Here is a 24160-nt window from a genome sequence, read left to right on the forward strand (position 1 = left end):
CCACTACAGGGGCTGTGCTTTGAGTGGCCATCCCGGCCCCCAAAGACTACTATCCGTGAGGCAAACCTATGTCAGGACGCACATGCGTGACCCGTGTTCGTCCATGAAAACAAAAAATCACCATCCAGGATCCAGCCATCATTTAGGTTGGGGTACTTTGGGCAGGGCTACACATCCTCCACCATGCCAAGAACTTTTCGGTGTATTTTTTAGGTTCAAACAATTGCTTTTCAGAGGTCCCAGTAGCTGCTACTGTGCTGCTCACTGTCGTGCTCACCCATTGCCCACCCTTCCCTGGCCTCTCCCTATCCCGCTTTATTTTATTTAGCAGATATATATTTTTAAGCTAAATAGTTTTGCAGCGGCCTGACAGCTACACGCTGATATTATGGCACATCACGTCTTTTTTTCCCATTATTGCTTTCTAAAATATTTTCTATCTAAAATAACCATGGACCGTCTTTGAATGATAAATTAATCTTTTAATAAAAAATACCAAAATGTATGCCAGAGCATTCAGACACATGTGCATGCTTCAGCGGCCATCTTGGAATGCTTTTCTCATAAACAAAAAACATTTCAAGACCACTCACTTGCACATGTGTCATAAGGCACTGGTGGCCTTCTTGGAATGATTTTTCTCATAAAGAAAAATAATTTCAAGGTGGTCTTGCATGTATTGTGATGCACCAGCGGGCATTTTTTTGTTTGTTTTATTTGCTCGTGCCAGTGGAAACCAGCATTGGCAAAGCCAATAGCTTGGGATTCACCTTTTAAACGTGAGACTAAGTGGCTTCCTCAATTCTCGTGTTCAGTTCCATCCATCTTTAATAAAAAAAAGGCAATAATAGAAATAGCAAAAATATATTTTTAACATTGAATCTTCATTTGCTACCATGGATGTGTGATCACAGCTTTTCTAGTCTTGCAAGTTCACTGGCATGCAATTCTTGAGCCCAAATGTATTCATGGATATTTAGTGAGCAAAATAGTAATCCTCTCATTTTGGCTAGAACTTAGATGGTGTCATGGACGCTATAAGGGCACCTTGTGCTGTTTTGACCTTGTACTGAATAAACCTGCTTGTTAAGTCTTTGCATCGAATTACAAAGAAAATGATGTATGTTTTAAACATCTAATTTCTCCCCATCATTGTCCTTTCAAATTTAGTTCATCTTAGCATATGTCAATACAATCTTTGTGTTAACTGAACCACTCATACTTTGCTTCTCCAGTATTGGCTCCTTCATAGATTCACATGCTTGAGTCATTCCCCGTTGTCAAAGTGGGAGTCCAACAGTATAACTAGAAAGCACATAGCCCAGAAGGGTAGTTAACATTCACTTCTCTATTTTATCTACATCATTTAAAACAAATAAACAAGCTCTACTCTGTTTATCCAGATTCACCTACCGCAAAGAGAGTTATATATATATATATATATATATATATATATATATATATCATATATCTATCATTTCACACTGGGTGGTTCCCTTATCTACCGGCCCCCTGGCCCCTCCGGTCTCTTTCTTAAAGCTCTTTTAGAGACTCTTATTCCCCGCGCATTGAGGTTCTCACGCTTTTTAATGCTCGGTGATTTTAATATTCATGTTGACGCTCAGGAACGACGGGAAAGTAAGTAAGTTGCTATATGACTCCTTCGATCTGGCCTCCCTTACCCAATGGGTTTCCTCCCCTACTCATACAGGAGGCCACATCTTAGACGTTGTATGCTCTAACTTTCCACTGATGGTCGAGGTCCCCCAAATTGTAACTTGGACTGACCATCAGCTTCTCATGGGCTGCCTTGAGAGACCTTCCCAAGTCCGCTAAAACAATGGGCCCCCCAAAAATCAACGTGGGTAATTTTATGACCTGTCTTGATTTGAATAGACCCATTTCTGATAGATACATCTGCCGTGTGGATTCCTCACCTTGTGAATATCCCCTTGCGTCAGCAACATTCGGAAATTCTTTTTGTAGCTTCACGCCGACGTGGATCCGGACGTCACAGAGGCACGGCACCGCACGCGACCTCGCTGACGTCACCGGCGCCTATAACAGGCCCACGCCGGCGTGATGACATCAGTTCCCTTTTTTCCGCGTCGTCGACGCTAACGGTTTTCAGGGATCGTGTAGTAGCTTACAGTAACTTTGTTACTATTTCTTCGTATTTGTGTCTTTCTTCAATTCTCTTCGAGATGTCGTCGAAGAAGACGGGATTTAAAGCCTGCGGTGAATGTGGCAAGACCATGTCAATCACCGACCCCCACGAATGTTGTGTATGGTGTTTGAGCTCCGACCATGATGTCGAGGACTGTTCCTGCTGCAAAAAGATGACTCCAAAAGCCTTAAGAGAGAGGGAGACAAAGCTCCTTATGGCGAAACTAAAGAGCAAAAAAGCTAAGAAGTCGTCAAAATCTCGATCTCGCCGATCGAGGTCGAGATCGAGGTCGAGGTCTCGTTCGAGGTCACACTCGGAGTCATCGTCAGCACACGCTTCGAAGTCATCGAAGAAGAAACACAGAAGGAAGTCCCATGAGTCACGTCATCACTCTGGGAAGGACTCTAGCTCGAAACCGAAGTCCCAGATCAAGCTCGTGAGTAAAGAAGTGGAGGTTTCGGAGTCGGAACATGAAGAGACTGTGCATCCGGTTTCACCCGAACCTCAGGAACAGGTCCATTCTCCGATTCCATCCAATCCTTCTGGTCAGGAGGATGAAGGTGAGGAGCAGGGGGCTGGTGGAGCCGAAGTTCCGGCACCCGATGGTTCATCGACTCCGGTTCCGGCGCCCGAAGAAGAGGTCGACGTCGTATCGACTCCGCCTCCCCGGGAACAACCGAGAGGTCCGTATCCTGAGTTTCCGACTCCAGGTCAGGATCCTTCCCAGTTCCTGAACGCCATGTATGGTGTATATTCAAGGGCAATGTTCCCGTCTGGTGCACCTGTTGGTCCCACGGGTCCTATGGCCTTTAACCTAGGGGTTCCGCAGGCTTATGCCCCTGCACCCTTCATGCCCTTTATGCCGGCTCTACCGCCGCATTGGCATTTTCCGACACCACCGGTGTCGTCGACGCCGAAGCGCACGACGCCGGCTCCATCGACGCCGATCCCATCGACGCCGATACCCGTGACTCCGAGGCAAGATTCTGTCCGACCTCGTGTCGAGAAGCCTCGTCCGACGTCGGGTTCGACGCCGGCAGCGACCCCGTCGGAGTCGATTCCGAATCCTTTGACTTCGATTGTGAAAGAAAGGTCTCGGAGAAAGGCCCAGAGACTTTTAGAAGAGGAAAGATATGGGTATTCTGACACTGAGGAAGGAGAATTACAGGATTCTGAGGATCCCTTTGATGACTTATGTGAAGCCAGTGGTCTTGAACTGTCACCTGAATGGGAGTTGGCTTCTGTATCGAATGCTCCATCTAAGGATGTGGTGCCTTACCACACTGTGATTAAGAAAGCAGCGAGTTTACTAAACATAACTCTGCCTACAGCTGATTATAAACCCAATATTTTAACTGAGGTACTCCATTCACCCTCATCTGTGATCGAGCCTATGTTACCATTCAACGAGGCGTTGTCTGAACCTGTCTATGAAGTCTGGAAGAAACCCTTGTCTGCTCCAGCGGTTTCTAGAACGGTGGCGAGAAGGTATAGAGCTGCACCGGATGATCCTGCATTTTTAACAACGCATCCTCTTCCTGAGAGTTTGGTAGTGCAGGCTGCCTGTTCTAAAAAATCTGCTGGGGCATTTCCACAGGTTCCTGGAGACAAGGAATACAGGGAACAGGACCAAAATGCAAAAAGGTTTTTTCATCAGCCAGCATGGCATTGAAATCAACCAATGCTACGTGTTTGATGGGGAGATATATCCATGCTTTGATGGACTCTGTCAAACAACTTATTCCAAAGGTTCCTGAGGATGACAGGAAAGATTTTCAAGAAGTAATCTCGGACACCCAAGCAGCTGCGAGACAGGTCATCCAGAGTGGTTTGGACGCTGCAGACTCAGTGGCAAGAGTCATGGGTTCCTCTGTGGCTACTAGGAGAGCTGCTTGGCTCAAATCTTCAGAGTTTTCTGCTGATGTCCAGTCTGCTTTAATGGACTTACCCTTTGATGGTTCAGGTCTGTTTGGAAAAAAAGCTGATACTGCCTTGGAGCGTTTTAAGGACAGTAGGGCCACTGCAAAATCTTTAGGCCTTCAATCCAGAGGTACTACCGGAAGACGCTTCAGAGGATTTGGCCGATCTTCCTTTCGATCTTACAGATCATTCCAGCAGCAGCAGCAGCAGAACACGCTGTACAAGTCGTACAGAGGCAGACAAAGACCCCGTCCTAGAGGTCGTCAAGCTTCCTCCTCCTCCTCCTCCTCCTCTCCTTCCCAACCCCCGGCCAACGCAGCAAAGCAGCCCTAGATCCGCCATTCTGGATCATGTGGGCCCAGTAGGGGGTCGGCTTACTCATTTTCTACAAGATTGGGAATTTATAACATCGGATCTTTGGGTTCTCAATCTTGTAGAGAATGGGTATGCTCTTCCTTTCCAGGAATTCCCTCCCAATTACCCTCCTTGCCAGGGTTATTGTTCGGAAGACCACCTGCTTCTCTTGCAGGAAGAAGTCCTGGCATTATTTCGAAAGGGTGCAATAGAGGTGGTTCCAGAGCAGGAAAGGGGTCAGGGGTGCTACTCCCGGTATTTCCTGATCCCCAAGAAAGATGGCAGACTTCGGCCAATCCTGGACCTCAGGATTTTGAACCTTTACCTGAAGCAGGAAAAGTTCAAAATGCTCACTCTTGCACAGGTTCTATAGCCAAACCTAGGCTAGATATACTGTTTTCGGGTCAGTGTACCACCCCACAATGTTGCAAAGTGTCAGAATCCACAATTTCGATTGGTCCCAAAGTAGGCTAGGTTAACACACCAATCAGAATTTACTTCTACAAGCTCACATTTGCATTCTTGGGTACCGCCTAGCAAGATTGGGGTTCCCATGAGAAGTCGCACTGAATACAATAGGAAGAATACATTGTTAATAAAGTAACAGTTTTCTGTTTCTCTGGCTGGGTGAAGGTGCATCTTCCCAGGCACATCTTGGCAGCGACTTTCTCTTGACGCTGTGTCAATGCCACCTCGCTACTTCTGATTCTGCGCAGTACTGCACTCCAACATCGACTCCCAAGCACCCCATCACCCCTCCGTACCGAGGATACATGAAAAGTAAGCGAAAACAAATTAAAACATAGAAATAAATGAATCAACTACATAACATGATTGTGTACTTATGACTTATCATTATAAAAATATACTGTGCAGTTATGTTTTAGTGCAATACACAATAACACGAGAGCATCTGCACAAGCTTCACCATATTATTACACAAGCAGCCATCTTGTGGCTATTACGCATGCGCACCCTTTCCCTCCAAAATCACAACTATGTCATGTCACGTGAGTGTGACTAACGCATGCGCAGACGCAATATCCTAAACGGCGGCCATGTTAAAGACACCAATTAATCGTATTAGTAAAACACATAGGCAAGCATCACTAGGATACATGTTTAGAGTAAAATAAAGGAAATTAGTAAGACGTACGATTGGATTACAGAGTTATACATGAATCGAGGTTCTTGATTTCAGCAAGTCGCGTAATGTGCGAAATCTTGCTTCATCTGCCCCATCTCCTTCCTAAGATGTGCCCAGGCCCCTTCCCAGTGACTTTTCTCTGAATCAAAGAACCCTTCGAAGTAAACTGAAGAGCCTGGCTTTCCCTTGCAATTGTGTGTCCTACCCAGCTCACAGGAATGCAGCAATCCACAAATATGGCAATTCCTCTACCCCCTCGTGCTCCTCCAGTTAGCCTTGGGTCTACCAAAGTGGAACCCATAATCTTCCATATTATACCATTCACATGCACACATACACCCAGCGCATGCATATAACATACACAGACTGCTCAACACTGCATTTTCATTGTATTGTAGCATTCACATGCACGCATACACCCAGTACATGTATAAAAAAAAATGCATTGCTCAGCATTACACACCAATCTGAAGTAGGCCAAGGGTTAGACACAGCAGCAGAACTTTAAATGAGTGAGCCCGTGGGCCTCACTCCAGTAGCACACGTAAACAGGCCTGTTCACTCCGATTGATCCCTGCATGGTATGCTGACACCACGATGCTTGGGCTGCTTTAACTCCTGGCAAAGGCAGTAGCCTTTTACCACTACAGGGGCTGTGCTTTGAGTGGCCATCCCGGCCCCCAAAGACTACTATCCGTGAGGCAAACCTATGTCAGGACGCACATGCGTGACCCGTGTTCGTCCATGAAAACAAAAAATCACCATCCAGGATCCAGCCATCATTTAGGTTGGGGTACTTTGGGCAGGGCTACACATCCTCCACCATGCCAAGAACTTTTCGGTGTATTTTTTAGGTTCAAACAATTGCTTTTCAGAGGTCCCAGTAGCTGCTACTGTGCTGCTCACTGTCGTGCTCACCCATTGCCCACCCTTCCCTGGCCTCTCCCTATCCCGCTTTATTTTATTTAGCAGATATATATTTTTAAGCTAAATAGTTTTGCAGCGGCCTGACAGCTACACGCTGATATTATGGCACATCACGTCTTTTTTTCCCATTATTGCTTTCTAAAATATTTTCTATCTAAAATAACCATGGACCGTCTTTGAATGATAAATTAATCTTTTAATAAAAAATACCAAAATGTATGCCAGAGCATTCAGACACATGTGCATGCTTCAGCGGCCATCTTGGAATGCTTTTCTCATAAATTTTTATTTTATATTCTTCTATAGCGCAAGACTAGACCCCCGGAGGGGTATCTCCGCGCTTTGCCAGTGAGAATAGCCTTGGGTGGTAGTGAAGAGTTGTATGGTGCGTTATGAGAGAGGGGGGATCAGTTACTGGGGAAATAAGTGTGTTTTTAGGACCTTACGAAAGGTCAGATGGTTGGTCAATGATCTCATCTCAAGGGGTAGGGAGTTCCAAAGCTTTGGTCCAAGATAAGCCAGGGCTCGCCCTCCTTGTCTGGCCCTTTTTATTCTAGGCACCTGCAGAAGCTGCTGGCTACCAGAGCGCAGGGTTCGCCCAGGGGCGTATGGCAGGAAGATGTTGGTCAGATATTTAGGGCCTTTGCCTATCACACTTTTGTGGATTGTGCATAAGGTCTTGAAGTGCACTCTCTTCCTCACTGGTAGCCAATGGAGTTTAGTCAGCAGTGGGAGGGAGGGAGTCCTGGGGGGGACGTTGAGGACAATCCTTGCTGCCGTGTTCTGGATTACCTGCAGTTTTTTAAGCTGCCCTTCATTTGCTCCCAAAAGAAGGCCATTGCAGTAATCCACTCTGCTGATAACTAATGCCTGCACTAGTGTTTTTCTATGGCAGTCTGGCAGGTAGGGAAACACTCTCCTTAGCATTCCGATGGCTCGGAAGCAGGTGCTCGCCACCTGGTTTACGTGGTCCTTGTAGGTAAGTGTTTGGTCTAATAACACTCCTAGGTTTTTCACTGTGTTTTTGGGACTGGGAACAGGACCTAATTCCAGGGGCCACCAATCCGGTGTCCAATGTGTTACTGCTTGTCCAAACAGCATGACCTCCGTTTTTCCTATATTGCATTGGAGACAGTTTGCTGACATCCAAACAGATATTGCTCTCATTCCCTCTGCGAAAGATTTTTTTATCGCAGGTGTCAGTTCTTTAAAGGGAAAGAGGAGTTGGGTGTCGTCAGCGTATGACACTGGTGTAAACCCAAATGTTCTTGCTAGGTTGGCTAGGGGGGCCACATACACGTTGAAAAGTGTAGGGCTTAAGCAAGAGCCCTGTGGCACCCCCTTATTGAGCTCCCTGTGGATGGATTTGTGGGAGCCCAGCCTAACCTCTTGAGAACGTCCTGACAGAAAGCTTTCCATCCATGCTAGTGCCATACCCTCCAGACCTACGTCTTTTAGTCGCTCAAGAAGTACTTTGTGAGACACCGTATCGAAAGCGGCGGAGAGATCCAACAGCACCAGAATCATAGAATTGCCCCCATCCAGTGCCATTCTGATGTTATTGGTCACTGTTTGGAGGGCAGATTCGGTGCTGTGGTTTGGCCTGAAACCAGATTGGGAGTAGTCCAGGCCCTCCGTCGCTTCTAGATGTTGTGACAGGTAGGTGTTCACATGCTTCTCGGCTATCTTACTGATGTATGGTAAGAGTGAAATAGGACGCAGGTTAGAAAGGTCGGTCCATGGGGAAGCAGCTTTCTTGCGTATTGGGTTTACCACCGCCCTCTTCCAGTCTGCTGGGACTTGTCCTTTTGTAAGAGATGTATTGATGACATTCTGTATGAAGGGGCCCAGGAGAGGGATCAGGGGGGGAACCATCTTAGCAGGAAGGAGGTCGTTTGGAGACCCTGATTTGATGTGAGTAATGAGATGAGGGAGGTCAGCACTTTCAATGAGAGGAAAGTGTGATATGGGGCTTGCACTGTTTTTATCTTTAGGCAGGTTTGGAGATGTGATCCTGTTAGTGCCATTCGTACTATTATTGACAGCCACTATTTTTTCATATATGGTATTGATTTTACTCTCAAAGAAGGATGATATCTCGTCGCATAAGGTCTGTGAGAACTCTTCCGAGCTTTCACATGCGGCGGGTTTGACAAAATTTTGGAGGATTTTAAAAAGCTCCTTAGGACAGTTAGTAGCTTCTACTAGTTGTTGCAGAAGACGGTTTTTTCTAGCCTGTCTGATGTTTTTATAGTATTGAGATTGAGCTTGATGGAAGACCGCTCTTGTTTCCTCGGTCTTGTGTTTCCTCCATTTTTTTTCGGCTTGCCTGCATTTTTGTTTTTCTTCCCTTAGCTCCTGAGTATACCAACTTTCTTGTTTGGAGGCGGGATACTCTTTGTATAATTTTAGAGGGGCCAAAGTGTCAATGGCTAGCTTGATAGAGGCTGTAAGCTTTGCCAGTGCTACATCTACTGTATCTTCTGCTAATATGGTGGGTTGAACCCAAATTTCCTGTAAATTGCTCAGGGAAATTTTGTGCCATTGACGGCGCCAAGTAGGAAGGGAGGGTCCTTTGTTTGCCGGTCTTTTGGGAACTGAGAGTATGATTTCTAGCAGGAAGTGGTCTGTCCATAGAATCTCTCTAGCTGGAAGACAAATAACTTTGGAGCAGTTGGAAATAACAAGGTCTAGCGTGTGGCCACCATTGTGCGTGGGCCCAATGTTTTTTATCTCTAGACCTACGTTTGACAAGTCAGTGATTAGGGAATAGGATTCAGGCAGAGTTGGTGTGTCTACATGAATATTAAAATCCCCTAGAAGAATAAAGTCTTCATTGGATTTGAGTTGGGGAGCTAGCAATTCTTGGAGAAGGAGGGAAAAATCAGGGTTTGGTCCTGGTGGGCGGTAAACAAGGGCTCCTTTCCAGAAAGTATGGCTAGTAAGAGCAATTTTAAAAAACATTATTTCTAGTTGTAGACTTTGGTATTGTGAAAATATGGTGACCTTTAAATCATCCTTGTGTATGATTGCTAGGCCACCGCCTGTCTTCCCTTCTCTATCTAGAAGTTTCAGTTTGTATCCGATTGGGATCCCCATTGTTACAGCTGTGATGGTATGGGGTTTCATCCACGTTTCAGTGATGAAACATATGTCTGGTTGGATAGAATTTACCAGGTCCCATACCTCATGCTGATGTTTAGGCAGGGATCGTACATTTAGGAGGAAGGCCTTCAGCCCTGCAACAGGGGCTACTGCTTTAGGCGGGACGTTGTTACTGAGCAGTCGGTGATGACACTCAAAACATGAGAAGGCTCCTTCTACGGTGTGCCATGATATTTTAGTACCACATGCAGTCTGTGGTTTTAAGTCTAATAGGGCGTGGGTGGTGTAGGTGATGCGATGTGGACACATACCTAGTCGTGGCAGGATAGAGGGCGCAGTGTCCCTGGCCCCTGTGCCCCGTCCTGTCGCGGACGGGCGCAGACGGGCAGCTCTTTGGCGGGTCTTCGGCGGGGCTGCGCGCGATCGCTGCGCGCTCGGGAAGGCGCGAGGGCTATATAGCGCTGTGAATAACCACTAGAGCGCTAACCGCTCCCAGTGGACCAGGAAGTGCACAGGAAGTTGGTCAGAGAGCCTACCACCCCCTTGTGAGCGAGGGAGGCGGCAGCCTAGCGTTTTCCCAAGCGAGGAGGGCTAGAAGCAAAGCTGCTTTCAGTGGATGCGTGGGTGCAGGTAATGCGCTCCAATTTTAAAAAACACACAGGTAAAATACTGTCTTACTAACTCTGTAAAATATTGCTCCAATTCGATTTAAAATCGCTACCTTAACATAGCGTTCTCGATGAAACCGGCAGCAGGTTAGAGACACTGCCACTGTCTCCTTCCCACAGCGAGCACCCCAGGCGCTCTGCCTATATAGCGCTGTGAATAACCACTAGAGCGCTAACCGCTCCCAGTGGACCAGGAAGTGCACAGGAAGTTGGTCAGAGAGCCTACCACCCCCTTGTGAGCGAGGGAGGCGGCAGCCTAGCGTTTTCCCAAGCGAGGAGGGCTAGAAGCAAAGCTGCTTTCAGTGGATGCGTGGGTGCAGGTAATGCGCTCCAATTTTAAAAAACACACAGGTAAAATACTGTCTTACTAACTCTGTAAAATATTGCTCCAATTCGATTTAAAATCGCTACCTTAACATAGCGTTCTCGATGAAACCGGCAGCAGGTTAGAGACACTGCCACTGTCTCCTTCCCACAGCGAGCACCCCAGGCGCTCTGCCTATATAGCGCTGTGAATAACCACTAGAGCGCTAACCGCTCCCAGTGGACCAGGAAGTGCACAGGAAGTTGGTCAAAGAGCCTACCACCCCCTTGTGAGCGAGGGAGGCGGCAGCCTAGCGTTTTCCCAAGCGAGGAGGGCTAGAAGCAAAGCTGCTTTCAGTGGATGCGTGGGTGCAGGTAATGCGCTCCAATTTTAAAAAACACACAGGTAAAATACTGTCTTACTAACTCTGTAAAATATTGCTCCAATTCGATTTAAAATCGCTACCTTAACATAGCGTTCTCGATGAAACCGGCAGCAGGTTAGAGACACTGCCACTGTCTCCTTCCAAACAAACAAACAAAAAACATTTCAAGACCACTCACTTGCACATGTGTCATAAGGCACTGGTGGCCTTCTTGGAATGATTTTTCTCATAAAAAAAAATAATTTCAAGGTGGTCTTGCATGTATTGTGATGCACCAGCGGGCATTTTTTTGTTTGTTTTATTTGCTCGTGCCAGTGGAAACCAGCATTGGCAAAGCCAATAGCTTGGGATTCACCTTTTAAACGTGAGACTAAGTGGCTTCCTCAATTCTCGTGTTCAGTTCCATCCATCTTTAATAAAAAAAAGGCAATAATAGAAATAGCAAAAATATATTTTTAACATTGAATCTTCATTTGCTACCATGGATGTGTGATCACAGCTTTTCTAGTCTTGCAAGTTCACTGGCATGCAATTCTTGAGCCCAAATGTATTCATGGATATTTAGTGAGCAAAATAGTAATCCTCTCATTTTGGCTAGAACTTAGATGGTGTCATGGACGCTATAAGGGCACCTTGTGCTGTTTTGACCTTGTACTGAATAAACCTGCTTGTTAAGTCTTTGCATCGAATTACAAAGAAAATGATGTATGTTTTAAAAATCTAATTTCTCCCCATCATTGTCCTTTCAAATTTAGTTCATCTTAGCATATGTCAATACAATCTTTGTGTTAACTGAACCACTCATACTTTGCTTCTCCAGTATTGGCTCCTTCATAGATTCACATGCTTGAGTCATTCCCCGTTGTCAAAGTGGGAGTCCAACAGTATAACTAGAAAGCACATAGCCCAGAAGGGTAGTTAACATTCACTTCTCTATTTTATCTACATCATTTAAAACAAATAAACAAGCTCTACTCTGTTTATCCAGATTCACCTACCGCAAAGAGAGTTTATATATATATATATATATATATATATATATATATATATATATCATATATCTATCATTTCACACTGGGTGGTTCCCTTATCTACCGGCCCCCTGGCCCCTCCGGTCTCTTTCTTAAAGCTCTTTTAGAGACTCTTATTCCCCGCGCATTGAGGTTCTCACGCTTTTTAATGCTCGGTGATTTTAATATTCATGTTGACGCTCAGGAACGACGGGAAAGTAAGTAAGTTGCTATATGACTCCTTCGATCTGGCCTCCCTTACCCAATGGGTTTCCTCCCCTACTCATACAGGAGGCCACATCTTAGACGTTGTATGCTCTAACTTTCCACTGATGGTCGAGGTCCCCCAAATTGTAACTTGGACTGACCATCAGCTTATTAGATTCTCATGGGCTGCCTTGAGAGACCTTCCCAAGTCCGCTAAAACAATGGGCCCCCCAAAAATCAACGTGGGTAATTTTATGACCTGTCTTGATTTGAATAGACCCATTTCTGATAGATACATCTGCCGTGTGGATTCCTCACCTTGTGAATATCCCCTTGCGTCAGCAACATTCGGAAATTCTTTTTGTAGCTTCACGCCGACGTGGATCCGGACGTCACAGAGGCACGGCACCGCACGCGACCTCGCTGACGTCACCGGCGCCTATAACAGGCCCACGCCGGCGTGATGACATCAGTTCCCTTTTTTCCGCGTCGTCGACGCTAACGGTTTTCAGGGATCGTGTAGTAGCTTACAGTAACTTTGTTACTATTTCTTCGTATTTGTGTCTTTCTTCAATTCTCTTCGAGATGTCGTCGAAGAAGACGGGATTTAAAGCCTGCGGTGAATGTGGCAAGACCATGTCAATCACCCACCCCCACGAATGTTGTGTATGGTGTTTGAGCTCCGACCATGATGTCGAGGACTGTTCCTGCTGCAAAAAGATGACTCCAAAAGCCTTAAGAGAGAGGGAGACAAAGCTCCTTATGGCGAAACTCAAGAGCAAAAAAGCTAAGAAGTCGTCAAAATCTCGATCTCGCCGATCGAGGTCGAGATCGAGGTCGAGGTCTCGTTCGAGGTCACACTCGGAGTCATCGTCAGCACACGCTTCGAAGTCATCGAAGAAGAAACACAGAAGGAAGTCCCATGAGTCACGTCATCACTCTGGGAAGGACTCTAGCTCGAAACCGAAGTCCCAGATCAAGCTCGTGAGTAAAGAAGTGGAGGTTTCGGAGTCGGAACATGAAGAGACTGTGCATCCGGTTTCACCCGAACCTCAGGAACAGGTCCATTCTCCGATTCCATCCAATCCTTCTGGTCAGGAGGATGAAGGTGAGGAGCAGGGGGCTGGTGGAGCCGAAGTTCCGGCACCCGATGGTTCATCGATTCCGGTTCCGGCGCCCGAAGAAGAGGTCGACGTCGTATCGACTCCGCCTCCCCGGGAACAACCGAGAGGTCCGTATCCTGAGTTTCCGACTCCAGGTCAGGATCCTTCCCAGTTCCTGAACGCCATGTATGGTGTATATTCAAGGGCAATGTTCCCGTCTGGTGCACCTGTTGGTCCCACGAGTCCTATGGCCTTTAACCTAGGGGTTCCGCAGGCTTATGCCCCTGCACCCTTCATGCCCTTTATGCCGGCTCTACCGCCGCATTGGCATTTTCCGACACCACCGGTGTCGTCGACGCCGAAGCGCACGACGCCGGCTCCATCGACGCCGATCCCATCGACGCCGATACCCGTGACTCCGAGGCAAGATTCTGTCCGACCTCGTGTCGAGAAGCCTCGTCCGACGTCGGGTTCGACGCCGGCAGCGACCCCGTCGGAGTCGATTCCGAATCCTTTGACTTCGATTGTGAAAGAAAGGTCTCGGAGAAAGGCCCAGAGACTTTTAGAAGAGGAAAAATATGGGTATTCTGACACTGAGGAAGGAGAATTACAGGATTCTGAGGATCCCTTTGATGACTTATGTGAAGCCAGTGGTCTTGAACTGTCACCTGAATGGGAGTTGGCTTCTGTATCGAATGCTCCATCTAAGGATGTGGTGCCTTACCACACTGTGATTAAGAAAGCAGCGAGTTTACTAAACATAACTCTGCCTACAGCTGATTATAAACCCAATATTTTAACTGAGGTACTCCATTCACCCTCATCTGTGATCGAGCCTATGTTACCATTCAACGAGGCGTTGTCTGAACCTGTCTATGAAGTCTGGAAGAAACCCTTGTCTGCTCCAGCGGTTTCTAGAACGGTGGCGAGAAGGTATAGAGCTGCACCGGATGATCCTGCATTTTTAACAACGCATCCTCTTCCTGAGAGTTTGGTAGTGCAGGCTGCCTGTTCTAAAAAATCTGCTGGGGCATTTCCACAGGTTCCTGGAGACAAGGAATCCAGGAAACAGGACCAAAATGCAAAAAGGTTTTTTCATCAGCCAGCATGGCATTGAAATCAACCAATGCTACGTGTTTGATGGGGAGATATATCCATGCTTTGATGGACTCTGTCAAACAACTTATTCCAAAGGTTCCTGAGGATGACAGGAAAGATTTTCAAGAAGTAATCTCGGACACCCAAGCAGCTGCGAGACAGGTCATCCAGAGTGGTTTGGACGCTGCAGACTCAGTGGCAAGAGTCATGGGTTCCTCTGTGGCTACTAGGAGAGCTGCTTGGCTCAAATCTTCAGAGTTTTCTGCTGATGTCCAGTCTGCTTTAATGGACTTACCCTTTGATGGTTCAGGTCTGTTTGGAAAAAAAGCTGATACTGCCTTGGAGCGTTTTAAGGACAGTAGGGCCACTGCAAAATCTTTAGGCCTTCAATCCAGAGGTACTACCGGAAGACGCTTCAGAGGATTTGGCCGATCTTCCTTTCGATCTTACAGATCATTCCAGCAGCAGCAGCCTCAGCAGCAGCAGAACACGCTGTACAAGTCGTACAGAGGCAGACAAAGACCCCGTCCTAGAGGTCGTCAAGCTTCCTCCTCCTCCTCCTCCTCCTCTCCTTCCCAACCCCCGGCCAACGCAGCAAAGCAGCCCTAGATCCGCCATTCTGGATCATGTGGGCCCAGTAGGGGGTCGGCTTACTCATTTTCTACAAGATTGGGAATTTATAACATCGGATCTTTGGGTTCTCAATCTTGTAGAGAATGGGTATGCTCTTCCTTTCCAGGAATTCCCTCCCAATTACCCTCCTTGCCAGGGTTATTGTTCGGAAGACCACCTGCTTCTCTTGCAGGAAGAAGTCCTGGCATTATTTCGAAAGGGTGCAATAGAGGTGGTTCCAGAGCAGGAAAGGGGTCAGGGGTGCTACTCCCGGTATTTCCTGATCCCCAAGAAAGATGGCAGACTTCGGCCAATCCTGGACCTCAGGATTTTGAACCTTTACCTGAAGCAGGAAAAGTTCAAAATGCTCACTCTTGCACAGGTTCTTCAGGCGCTGTTGGAAGAGGACTGGATGGTGTCGATCGACTTGCAAGATGCGTATTTTCATATTCCCATCTTGAAGTCTCACAGAAAGTATCTCCGTTTCACGGTTGGGTCACAGCATTACCAGTTTGTGGTCCTTCCGTTTGGCCTTACTACTGCACCTCGAGTCTTCACCAAGGTGATGGCAGTGGTGGCAGCTCATCTCAGGAGAACGGGGATTCATGTATTTCCGTATCTAGACGACTGGCTGATCAAAGCGGAGTCGCCAGAGAAGGTGCTCCATCATCTGCAAGAGACAACTCGGTTGTTGCACAGGTTGGGTTTTTCGATAAATGTACCCAAGTCTCACCTGGTGCCCTCAGAGCGCAACCTGTTCATAGGTGCGGTACTGGACACAACCGTATGTCGTGCATTCCCTCCCCCTCAAAGAATTCGCGACATACGGGAGATGATTCCTTTATTTTACAATGGAGCGGTCGTTCCAGTCCTGAAGGTCCTTCGCCTACTCGGTCTGATGGCTTCATGCATTCTGTTGGTCAACCATGCACGCTGGCACATGAGGGCACTCCAGTGGTGCCTCCGCAGGCAGTGGTATCAGCACAACGGAGATCTCGGGGAGTCAGTGAGGATCTCCAGAGAAGCTGCAGCGGATCTGTCTTGGTGGAGCGTGGAAGGCAATCTGTCACAAGGAAAGCCTTTTCAACTTCCTCCATCGATGGCCACAGTGATAACGGATGCATCCACTCTCGGGTGGGGTGCTCATCTGGGAGACCTGGAGGTCAAGGGTCTTTGGTCTCCAGAGGAAAGGTTGCTTCACATCAACCTTCTAGAATTGCGGGCGATACGTTTGGCGCTCAAGGCCTTCCTCCCTTCCCTTCGCGGTCAGTCAGTCCAGATCCTGACGGACAACACGACCGCGATGTGGTACATCAACAAGCAGGGAGGAGTGGGGTCGCAGTGTCTCTGCAGAGAGGCTCTGCGTCTCTGGTCCTGGGTTCAGGACCATCAGATTTGTCTGATGGCAAATCATCTGGCCGGGGTTCTGAACGTTCGTGCAGACAGTCTCAGTCGGCAGTTCTCTGCCGATCACGAGTGGAGGCTTCACCCGGAGGTGGTTCACGACATCTTTCAGATGTGGGGGACACCTCGGGTGGACCTGTTCGCCACTCACGAGAATGCTCACTGCCTGTCATTCTGCAGTCTCCAGTATCCGATGCAAGGAGCCTTGGGAGATGCGTTTCAGTTGAGTTGGGACTCACAGCTCCTTTACGCGTTTCCTCCCATACCCTTGATTCCTCGGGTTCTGAGGAAGATTCGCCAAGACCGGGCCCAAGTCATATTGATCGCCCCGGATTGGCCAAGAAGGGTGTGGTATTCAGACCTTCTCCACCTCTCCTCTCACCCGCCGCTCCGTCTCCCTCACAGGGCAGATCTCCTCTCTCAGATGGAGGGGCAGGTTCTACACCCCCACCTCCAGACCTTACACCTTCATGCCTGGAGATTGAGCGGGGCAACCTGATTTCTTTTTCTCTCCCTCACGATGTGGTGGATGTCATTTTGTCAGCCAGGCGTGACTCCACTAAGTCCATCTATTCTTATAGGTGGTCTAAATTTGTTGTTTGGTGCAGGGAGAAGTCTATAGACCCTTTGAGGTCCCATTTATCTGATGTGCTCCAGTTTGCCCTGTCCCTGGCCCAGCAGGGGCTTGCTGTTGCCACGGTGAAGGGTTATCTGTCTGCGCTGTCGGCATTTATCTGTATGCCTGACCAGCCTTCTCTCTTTAAGTCTCCCATTGTTTTAAGGTTTTTGAAGGGCCTTACTAATAGGTTCCCTCCTACACCCTTTGTTGTGCCTCAGTGGGATTTGAATCTAGTTTTGACATTTTTGATGGGTGCTCCCTTTGAGCCTCTTCACAAGTGTCCCATGAGGCTTCTGACTTTGAAAACGGTTTTTCTCGTTGCAATCACCTCGGCAAGGAGGGTAAGTGAGCTTCAAGCTCTTAGTTCCAAGCCCCCATTCCTGACCATTCATGCTGAACGAATGGTTCTTAGGACCAGGGCTGCTTTTCTGCCTAAGGTGGTGACTCCTTTCCACCTTGGTCAATCCATTACCCTTCCTACCTTTTATCCTCCCCCTCACCCTTCCAAGGAGGAGGAGAGATTACATCGTCTTGACCCCAAGAGGGTGGTGTCTTTTTACTTGGACAGGACAAAAGACTGTCGAGTGGACGACCAGCTCTTCGTCCATGGTCCCCTTCCTTCTGGCCCCCCTCACTTGGTGTCCCCCCTTCTCCTGTACCTAAAGTCAAAACCCTCGGGATTTTTCTGGACTCACAACTTTCTATTCATTCACACGTTAGTTCAGTCGTCTCCTCTTGTTTTTTTTCTTTAAGAATAATTAGGAAAGTCTCCCGCTTCTTTTCTCTCCCTGCCTTAAAAATTATTGTGCTAGCCCTGGTATTGTCCCGTATTGATTACGGCAACGTAATTTACAACGGGGCTCCCGCTTACGCGATCCACCGCTTGCAGCTGGTACAGAACCAGGCTGCGCGCCTGATCCATGGCCTTCCCAAATACCACCGGGCCAGCCCACTATTAAAAGCTCTACACTGGCTGCCGGTGCGGGAGCGTGCCCTCTTCAAGCTCGGCTGCCTCACTTTCCAGGCCAGATCAGGGACTGCCCCTAAATTTCTATGCTCCGCTGTCATCCCTTATCTCCCTGGCAGAGAGCTTCGCTCCTCCCATGCGGCCCTCTTAGCCATCCCTCGATTTAAGAAACAGAGGGCTGGTGGTGCGAGGTTCGCTGTCTTGGCCCCAACTTTCTGGAACTCCCTTCCCGCTGCCCTCCGCGCTTCGCCCTCCTATACCCAGTTCCGGAAGGATCTTAAAACCTTCCTGTTCATCAAAGCCTACTCTGTCTAATCCCCTCCTACTGCTGTCACCCTACGCAATAGCGCCATGAAACCGCTAGGTAGAAGTGCGCTGTACAAATGTTTTTAAATTCAAATTCAAATTCGTTGGCTTTGCTGGCTGCAAGAAAGGAAGAGCGGTCCATAAGAGGACTTTGTCGAGATGGATCGTCCTCTGCATTAAGATCTGCTACTCTTTGGCTGGTAAGGACCCACCAGAGGGTATTAGAGCACATTCGACTAGAGCAAAGTCTGCAACATCTGCTTTGTCTAGAGGTGTACCTGTTGAGGACATTTGCAGAGCCGCTACTTGGGCCTCCCTCCACACTTTCGCGAAGCACTACTGCTTGGATACCGAGGTGAGGAGGGACGGCCATTTCGCTCGCTCTGTCCTCCAAGATTTCCTGGTATAGCAGAGTGGACACCCTCCTCCGGGAGTGGGGACTGCTGTGGGACTCTATTCACAAGGTGAGGAATCCACACGGCAGATGTATCTATCAGAAGAACAAGTTACTTACCTTCGGTAACGCTTTTTCTGGTAGATACTATATCTGCCTGTGGATTCCTCACTGACCCACCCGCCTCCCCGTTGTCCACTCTTCTATGCCAGAGTTTCTATGATGTATTATTTTATTGTCATGGAAATGTTTATTTCAAATGTTGTTATTGCATTTGCTTCACACTGTGTGTGTTACCTTGGTTTCTGTACTATGTATACTGTGTGTACTTATACTATCATCAGTCCGTCCGTGTGCCTCGATGGCACGGAAAAAAGGGCGGAACTGATGTCATCACGCCGGCGTGGGCCTGTTATAGGCGCCGGTGACGTCAGCGAGGTCGCGTGCGGTGCCGTGCCTCTGTGACGTCCGGATCCACGTCGGCGCGAAGCTACAAAAAGAATTTCCGAATGTTGCTGACGCAAGGGGATATTCACAAGGTGAGGAATCCACAGGCAGATATAGTATCTACCAGAAAAAGCGTTACCGAAGGTAAGTAACTTGTTCTTTAGGTGCAGAATTAGATTCTGCGCTGCAGACTTACGATAGTTGGATGAAAGCAGCGGTGTCCTCCTCTTCGAAGAGGGCTGATTCAGGCAGAAATAGGATGACCCCCTCGCAACCCTGGTATTCGCCTCATCTCCGTACTCTCAAACTAGCCTGTAAGAAACTGGAGCGAGTATGGAGGATAGCATACTGCCCACAGGCTAAAGCAGTGTATCGTTCAGCTCAACGAGAATACTATGCTAGCATTAAACATGCAAAAACTGAGTATTTTTCAAAAAGAATTGAGAGAGCTAACAACAATAGTCGCGAAATTTTTTCGATAGTCAAGAGCTTTCTCTCTCCCTGTGCTGAGCAGATGTCTATGAGTCCTTCTACCGAATGGTGTGAAAATCTCTCCTCCTTCTTCCTAACAAAAATTGCCAATATCCAACAAAGCTTGAGAGCAATTGGAGGAGGAAATGAGATGGTGGCTAACGATGAAATTAAGATTCCACCCATCGTTACCATGGAGAGATTTATCCCCCCTTCGGTCGTCGATACCTTGGTAGCAATTAAATCGCTAAAATCTGGTGCTCCTGGGGATATCTGCCCGGCCCGGGTGTTTGCCGAAGTAGCTGAAGTAGTGGTATCTGAGGTCTCTCAAATAATAGGACTATCATTTATTACTGCAAAAGTCCCCAAAGAATGGAAACAGGCTAAGCTTCTGCCACTGCTAAAGAAGACAGGAGCGGACCCAGCCGTGCCGAGTAACTACAGACCTATCTCTCTTTTGCCAGCTATGGCAAAAATTGGCGAGAAACTTGCATTTTCCCAGCTCAATGCCTTTGTTGAATCCTCAGGGGTGTTACATCTAGCCCAATCTGGCTTCCGTGCAGCCTACAGCACGGAGACAGCTCTGGTGGAGGTTACAGAGGCGATCAGGGAGTGCTTAGACAGTGGCGGCAGAGCGGCTCTGATTTTATTGGACCTCTCTGCCGCGTTCGACACTGTCCCGCACTCACTACTCCTGACGCGTCTGGCGGACATCGGCATATTGGGTTCAGCATTGGAATGGGTGAAATCTTTTCTATCAGACAGGTTTCAGCAGGTCTGGATCCCACCCTACTCATCCTCGATCAAACCCCTCACTACAGGAGTGCCCCAGGGTTCTACGTTGAGCCCCCTCCTTTTTAATATATATCTTACCCCTCTTATTGTGTTAGCTGAACAAATGGGAGCAAAAATAATAGCGTATGCGGATGACACGCAACTCTTGTTTACGTGGCCTGATGCGAACACTAATACTGAGGTCGTTCGTTCGTGCCTTTCTGCTGTGTTTAACTGGTTGGCAGCAGCACAGCTGAAATGCAACGAAGATAAAACCGAAATCTTGTTGTATGGTCAGTTTCCGTCTAACTTTAGAGAAACTCTGTGGCCTTCCGATTTTCCCCAGCCAGGCTCCGTTAATATTCCTGCTAAGAACTTGGGAGTCTGGTTTGGAGAGGATCTGCAATTTGAAGCACACATAAAAAGACTTGCTGGGGTGTGCTTCGGATCCTTAAAAGCCATGAGAAAGATCTTCCCTTACCTACCATCTTCAGCAAGAGAGTCGGTTGCGAGGGCCCTTATTCTATCTCGGCTCGATTATGCCAACTCTCTGCTGTGTGGAGCCCCGGCCTTCTTAATCGCAAGACTTCAGATTATCCAGAATGCGACTGCACGCCTGCTGTGCAATGTGCCGTGTAGAGAAAGTGTTCGGATTCACATGAAGGAACTACACTGGCTGCCAGTTGCACAGAGTATAACTTTTAAAATTCTTACCATGGCTTTCAAAGCAGTTCATGACCTCGGGCCTTCCTATCTGAGGAAAAGATTTAACCGTTATGTCCCCACTCGGGCATTACGCTCAGCCGATTGTAACTTTCTAAGAGTGCCCCGATTTCAGCGAGTGCGTCTGGGAGGCCAGTCACTTGCTGTCACCGCGGCTAGGACTTGGAATACTCTTCCCCCACTCCCTGAGATTAATTGAAAATTTTGTATTGTTCAAGAAGGCACTTAAAACCTATCTCTTTAGAACTGCTTATTAGCTTATATAAAAACAGAAAAAGAAACATGAACTACAACTTTCTTTTCCTTGGCCACTTGCTTGTTTTTCTCTTCACGCGCCAGGACACTCTGGTAGTAACTGAGCGCGCTATAAAACAGCTAAAATAAAAATAAAAAAATATATATATATATATATATATTCTCTCTCTCTCTTCCCCTTCCTCCTTCCCCCTTCCCCCCTCCCCCTCTCTCAAGAAGACATGAAACAGGTACCAAGGGTTTGGTTCATGATTTAAAGGGCATGTTGGAAGATTATTATAAAAAGTTTCCAGAACCTACAAAGTCTGCATCACCAACCCGACCAGGAAACACAGCCGGTTCAGAAAAAGACCAGCGTCTGAGACACCCTGAACACCAGAGAACTATTTAGTGTAAACATGCTATCTTGGACCTTCCTGTGTGGGCTGTGTGTTGTCCATCTCTCCTCCTCTCACATTTCAAGATCAGTGGAATAGTTGATTAGTGATTATATGCCTTCCTTTCAGAGACCTGTTTGTCAGTCTTAGGCCTTTCTTAATTCCCCAGGAAGTTATGTTAAGAACAGTTTCCTTTGATATAAAACTTTGAGGTGTCAGCCATCCATCCTGCAATTTCAGAACCATAGACATGCTTTTAAAGACCATCATTTGGGTTGCGGAAATGTTCACTGAAGCCCTCGTGACATTTAACTTTCATGCCACAGGTGCTCTTTTTCACCATTTTACTGTGGTCTTGATTAAAAGTGAATTACTCTAATTGGTGTTAACAAATCTTTTGTCATGTTTTAGTGGTACGTGTTTGTGTGTAGAGTGGCCCCAGACTCCTTCTGGCACCTAGGTATGCTGTTACTATGGATTCTGTTACGGATGTTGTCAGCATTGGAAGCACCTGTTCGTGCAAATTTCAACTCATACCCCTCCCCCCTCCCCCACCCCCACAAGATTCTTATTTTTATGCTTCCTCTAAGACTTTCCACCTCTCACCCCCAAAATGCAAGCATTAATGTGAAACCCTCCATGACCGCTTCTTACTGCTGAATGCTCTGTATCAATGTGTGCATAGATTTCCTAGTGACTGATGGTCTTCTCTTTTCTTTTCTCACTCAGTGTCTCGCCGTAGCAGTGAAGAACTGAAGAGGGACATCAGTTCAACAGATGGAGCTTCACAGTCCTCACTCATGGGCATAGGAGCCCCCTCACCCCAGCTTTCGCTCTCCTCTTCTTCGCCCACTGCGTCGGTCACCCCAACGGCACGCAGCCGAATTAGGTAAGACTTCTATCTCCTGTCTGCACGAATTATCCAAAAATTTAGCCAGATAAAGAAAGATAGATATTTCTTCAAGGCGGTCAGACTTTTAACATTAACATCTTTCATGCCTTTTCTCCCGCTAACCCCTTCGCCCATGCCATCAGCGCTCTGGTGACCTGTGACTGAAATAGTCATGGAGTTCTTATTGGTACCAGTAGTAAGTCCTGGCAGAGCAGGGAGACGGGCGGGCGGGCACGGGAATCATTCCTATGGTTTCTTATAGGTGACCAGATTTGAGCTTGCAGGACCAGGAGGGCACAACTCAACTACTCTGCAGATGGAAGGCCCCGCTTTTTGCAGGGGCTGCAAGTATGGATGAACTAAAGTTTGAAGCATGAGATCCCACACCCCTTTGGAATGGCAACGGTTTGGTTTCTTTTGTGGGTCCCTTCCGTCCAGATACTGTCCCCTCCCCGCCAAGGGCTCAGGTCTGATAAAGGCTGGGGTCCGTGCTGTAAGCCGGGCCTAGTGGCTGTTGTGCACCCTGTGTGGGACCAGCTGCATCAACGACTGGGATTGAGTATTTAGACTTCTTTAGGAGGTACTGGTTCACTTTGAGTGGCCAGGCTTGACAAAGAGAGCTCTCTCTTTGGTCCTGACCTTAAAGAGACCAAATCTGGGGTATAATGTGCTCTCTCTAAGCGATCAAACCTGGAAAAATTGAGGTTTCCTTCCGAAGAGTGAGTCGCTAAGGGGCACTGCCCTGTCAGATAGTAGTCTCACTTCTATTGACCTGGACAAAGTCTTACACCTTTCTGGGTCCCTCCATATCCACTCTCATAATATTCGTTTTTTTCCTTTTTTTTAACTCAAGATTTGCAATACAACAGCTTGATTCTCTAGCCTTCTCACCTACCAAGTTCTGGTGGTGCACTTCTCTGGACCACAATCCAATTTCCTTCCCTACTCCTTTGTCATAACCCTCTTTCCAGCTTCTCCGCACCTTCAATTTAGAAGCATTTTGGCCAGTATTAGCTGCTTCCCTGGTGTCCAACTCGTTTTTAGGTCTCGCCTGCCAGACAGCACTGCACTGTCTGTTAGAAATAGTGTTAACTTACAGTTGGCTTAGTTTGTCCGTTGATTACCATTGGTTGACTTTATTGCAACTATAATTTGCTTGCTTCTTATTTGTCAGCTTGTGTCGGTTCTTATGTCTGTCCCTCCCCTAGAGCATGGATGCATTACTTGTTTTCTTCCAATGCTCGCTTCCCAAGCACTATTTTCTTCTTTTTGTTTAGCACTCCACAAGAGTCTCCCTTGTTTAGTCGACCCGTGCCTCTCACCACCAGATCTACATTGTTCTCCCTCACCCATTAGCTTTTCTCAAAGCTGCACCTTATGTATTGCTTCTGCCATCTGTGTTGCTTCCACTCCACCCCTTTGTTGATTCCACCCCACCTGCTTAAAAATAAAAAACACTTTCGTCCATTTTTTCCATTTTATTTAACGATCCAACTCAGAACAGTAACTAAAAAGGAAAGAAAA

The 24160-nt window shown here is 47.4% G+C and overlaps 1 protein-coding gene across 1 annotated transcript in view; it reads left to right on the plus strand.

The window, feature by feature from the left end:
• SPECC1L (sperm antigen with calponin homology and coiled-coil domains 1 like) overlaps window positions 1-24160 on the plus strand; it is a 622366-nt gene that overhangs the window by 415768 nt on the left and 182438 nt on the right. Inside the window, exon 12 of the mRNA XM_078667759.1 lies at window positions 22474-22633. Coding sequence (XP_078523885.1) covers window positions 22474-22633 — 160 coding nt within the window. The remainder of the gene's footprint in view (window positions 1-22473; window positions 22634-24160) is intronic.

The sequence above is a fragment of the Lissotriton helveticus genome, chromosome 11, assembly GCF_964261635.1.
Source record: "Lissotriton helveticus chromosome 11, aLisHel1.1, whole genome shotgun sequence".
NCBI classification, from domain to species: domain Eukaryota; kingdom Metazoa; phylum Chordata; class Amphibia; order Caudata; family Salamandridae; genus Lissotriton; species Lissotriton helveticus.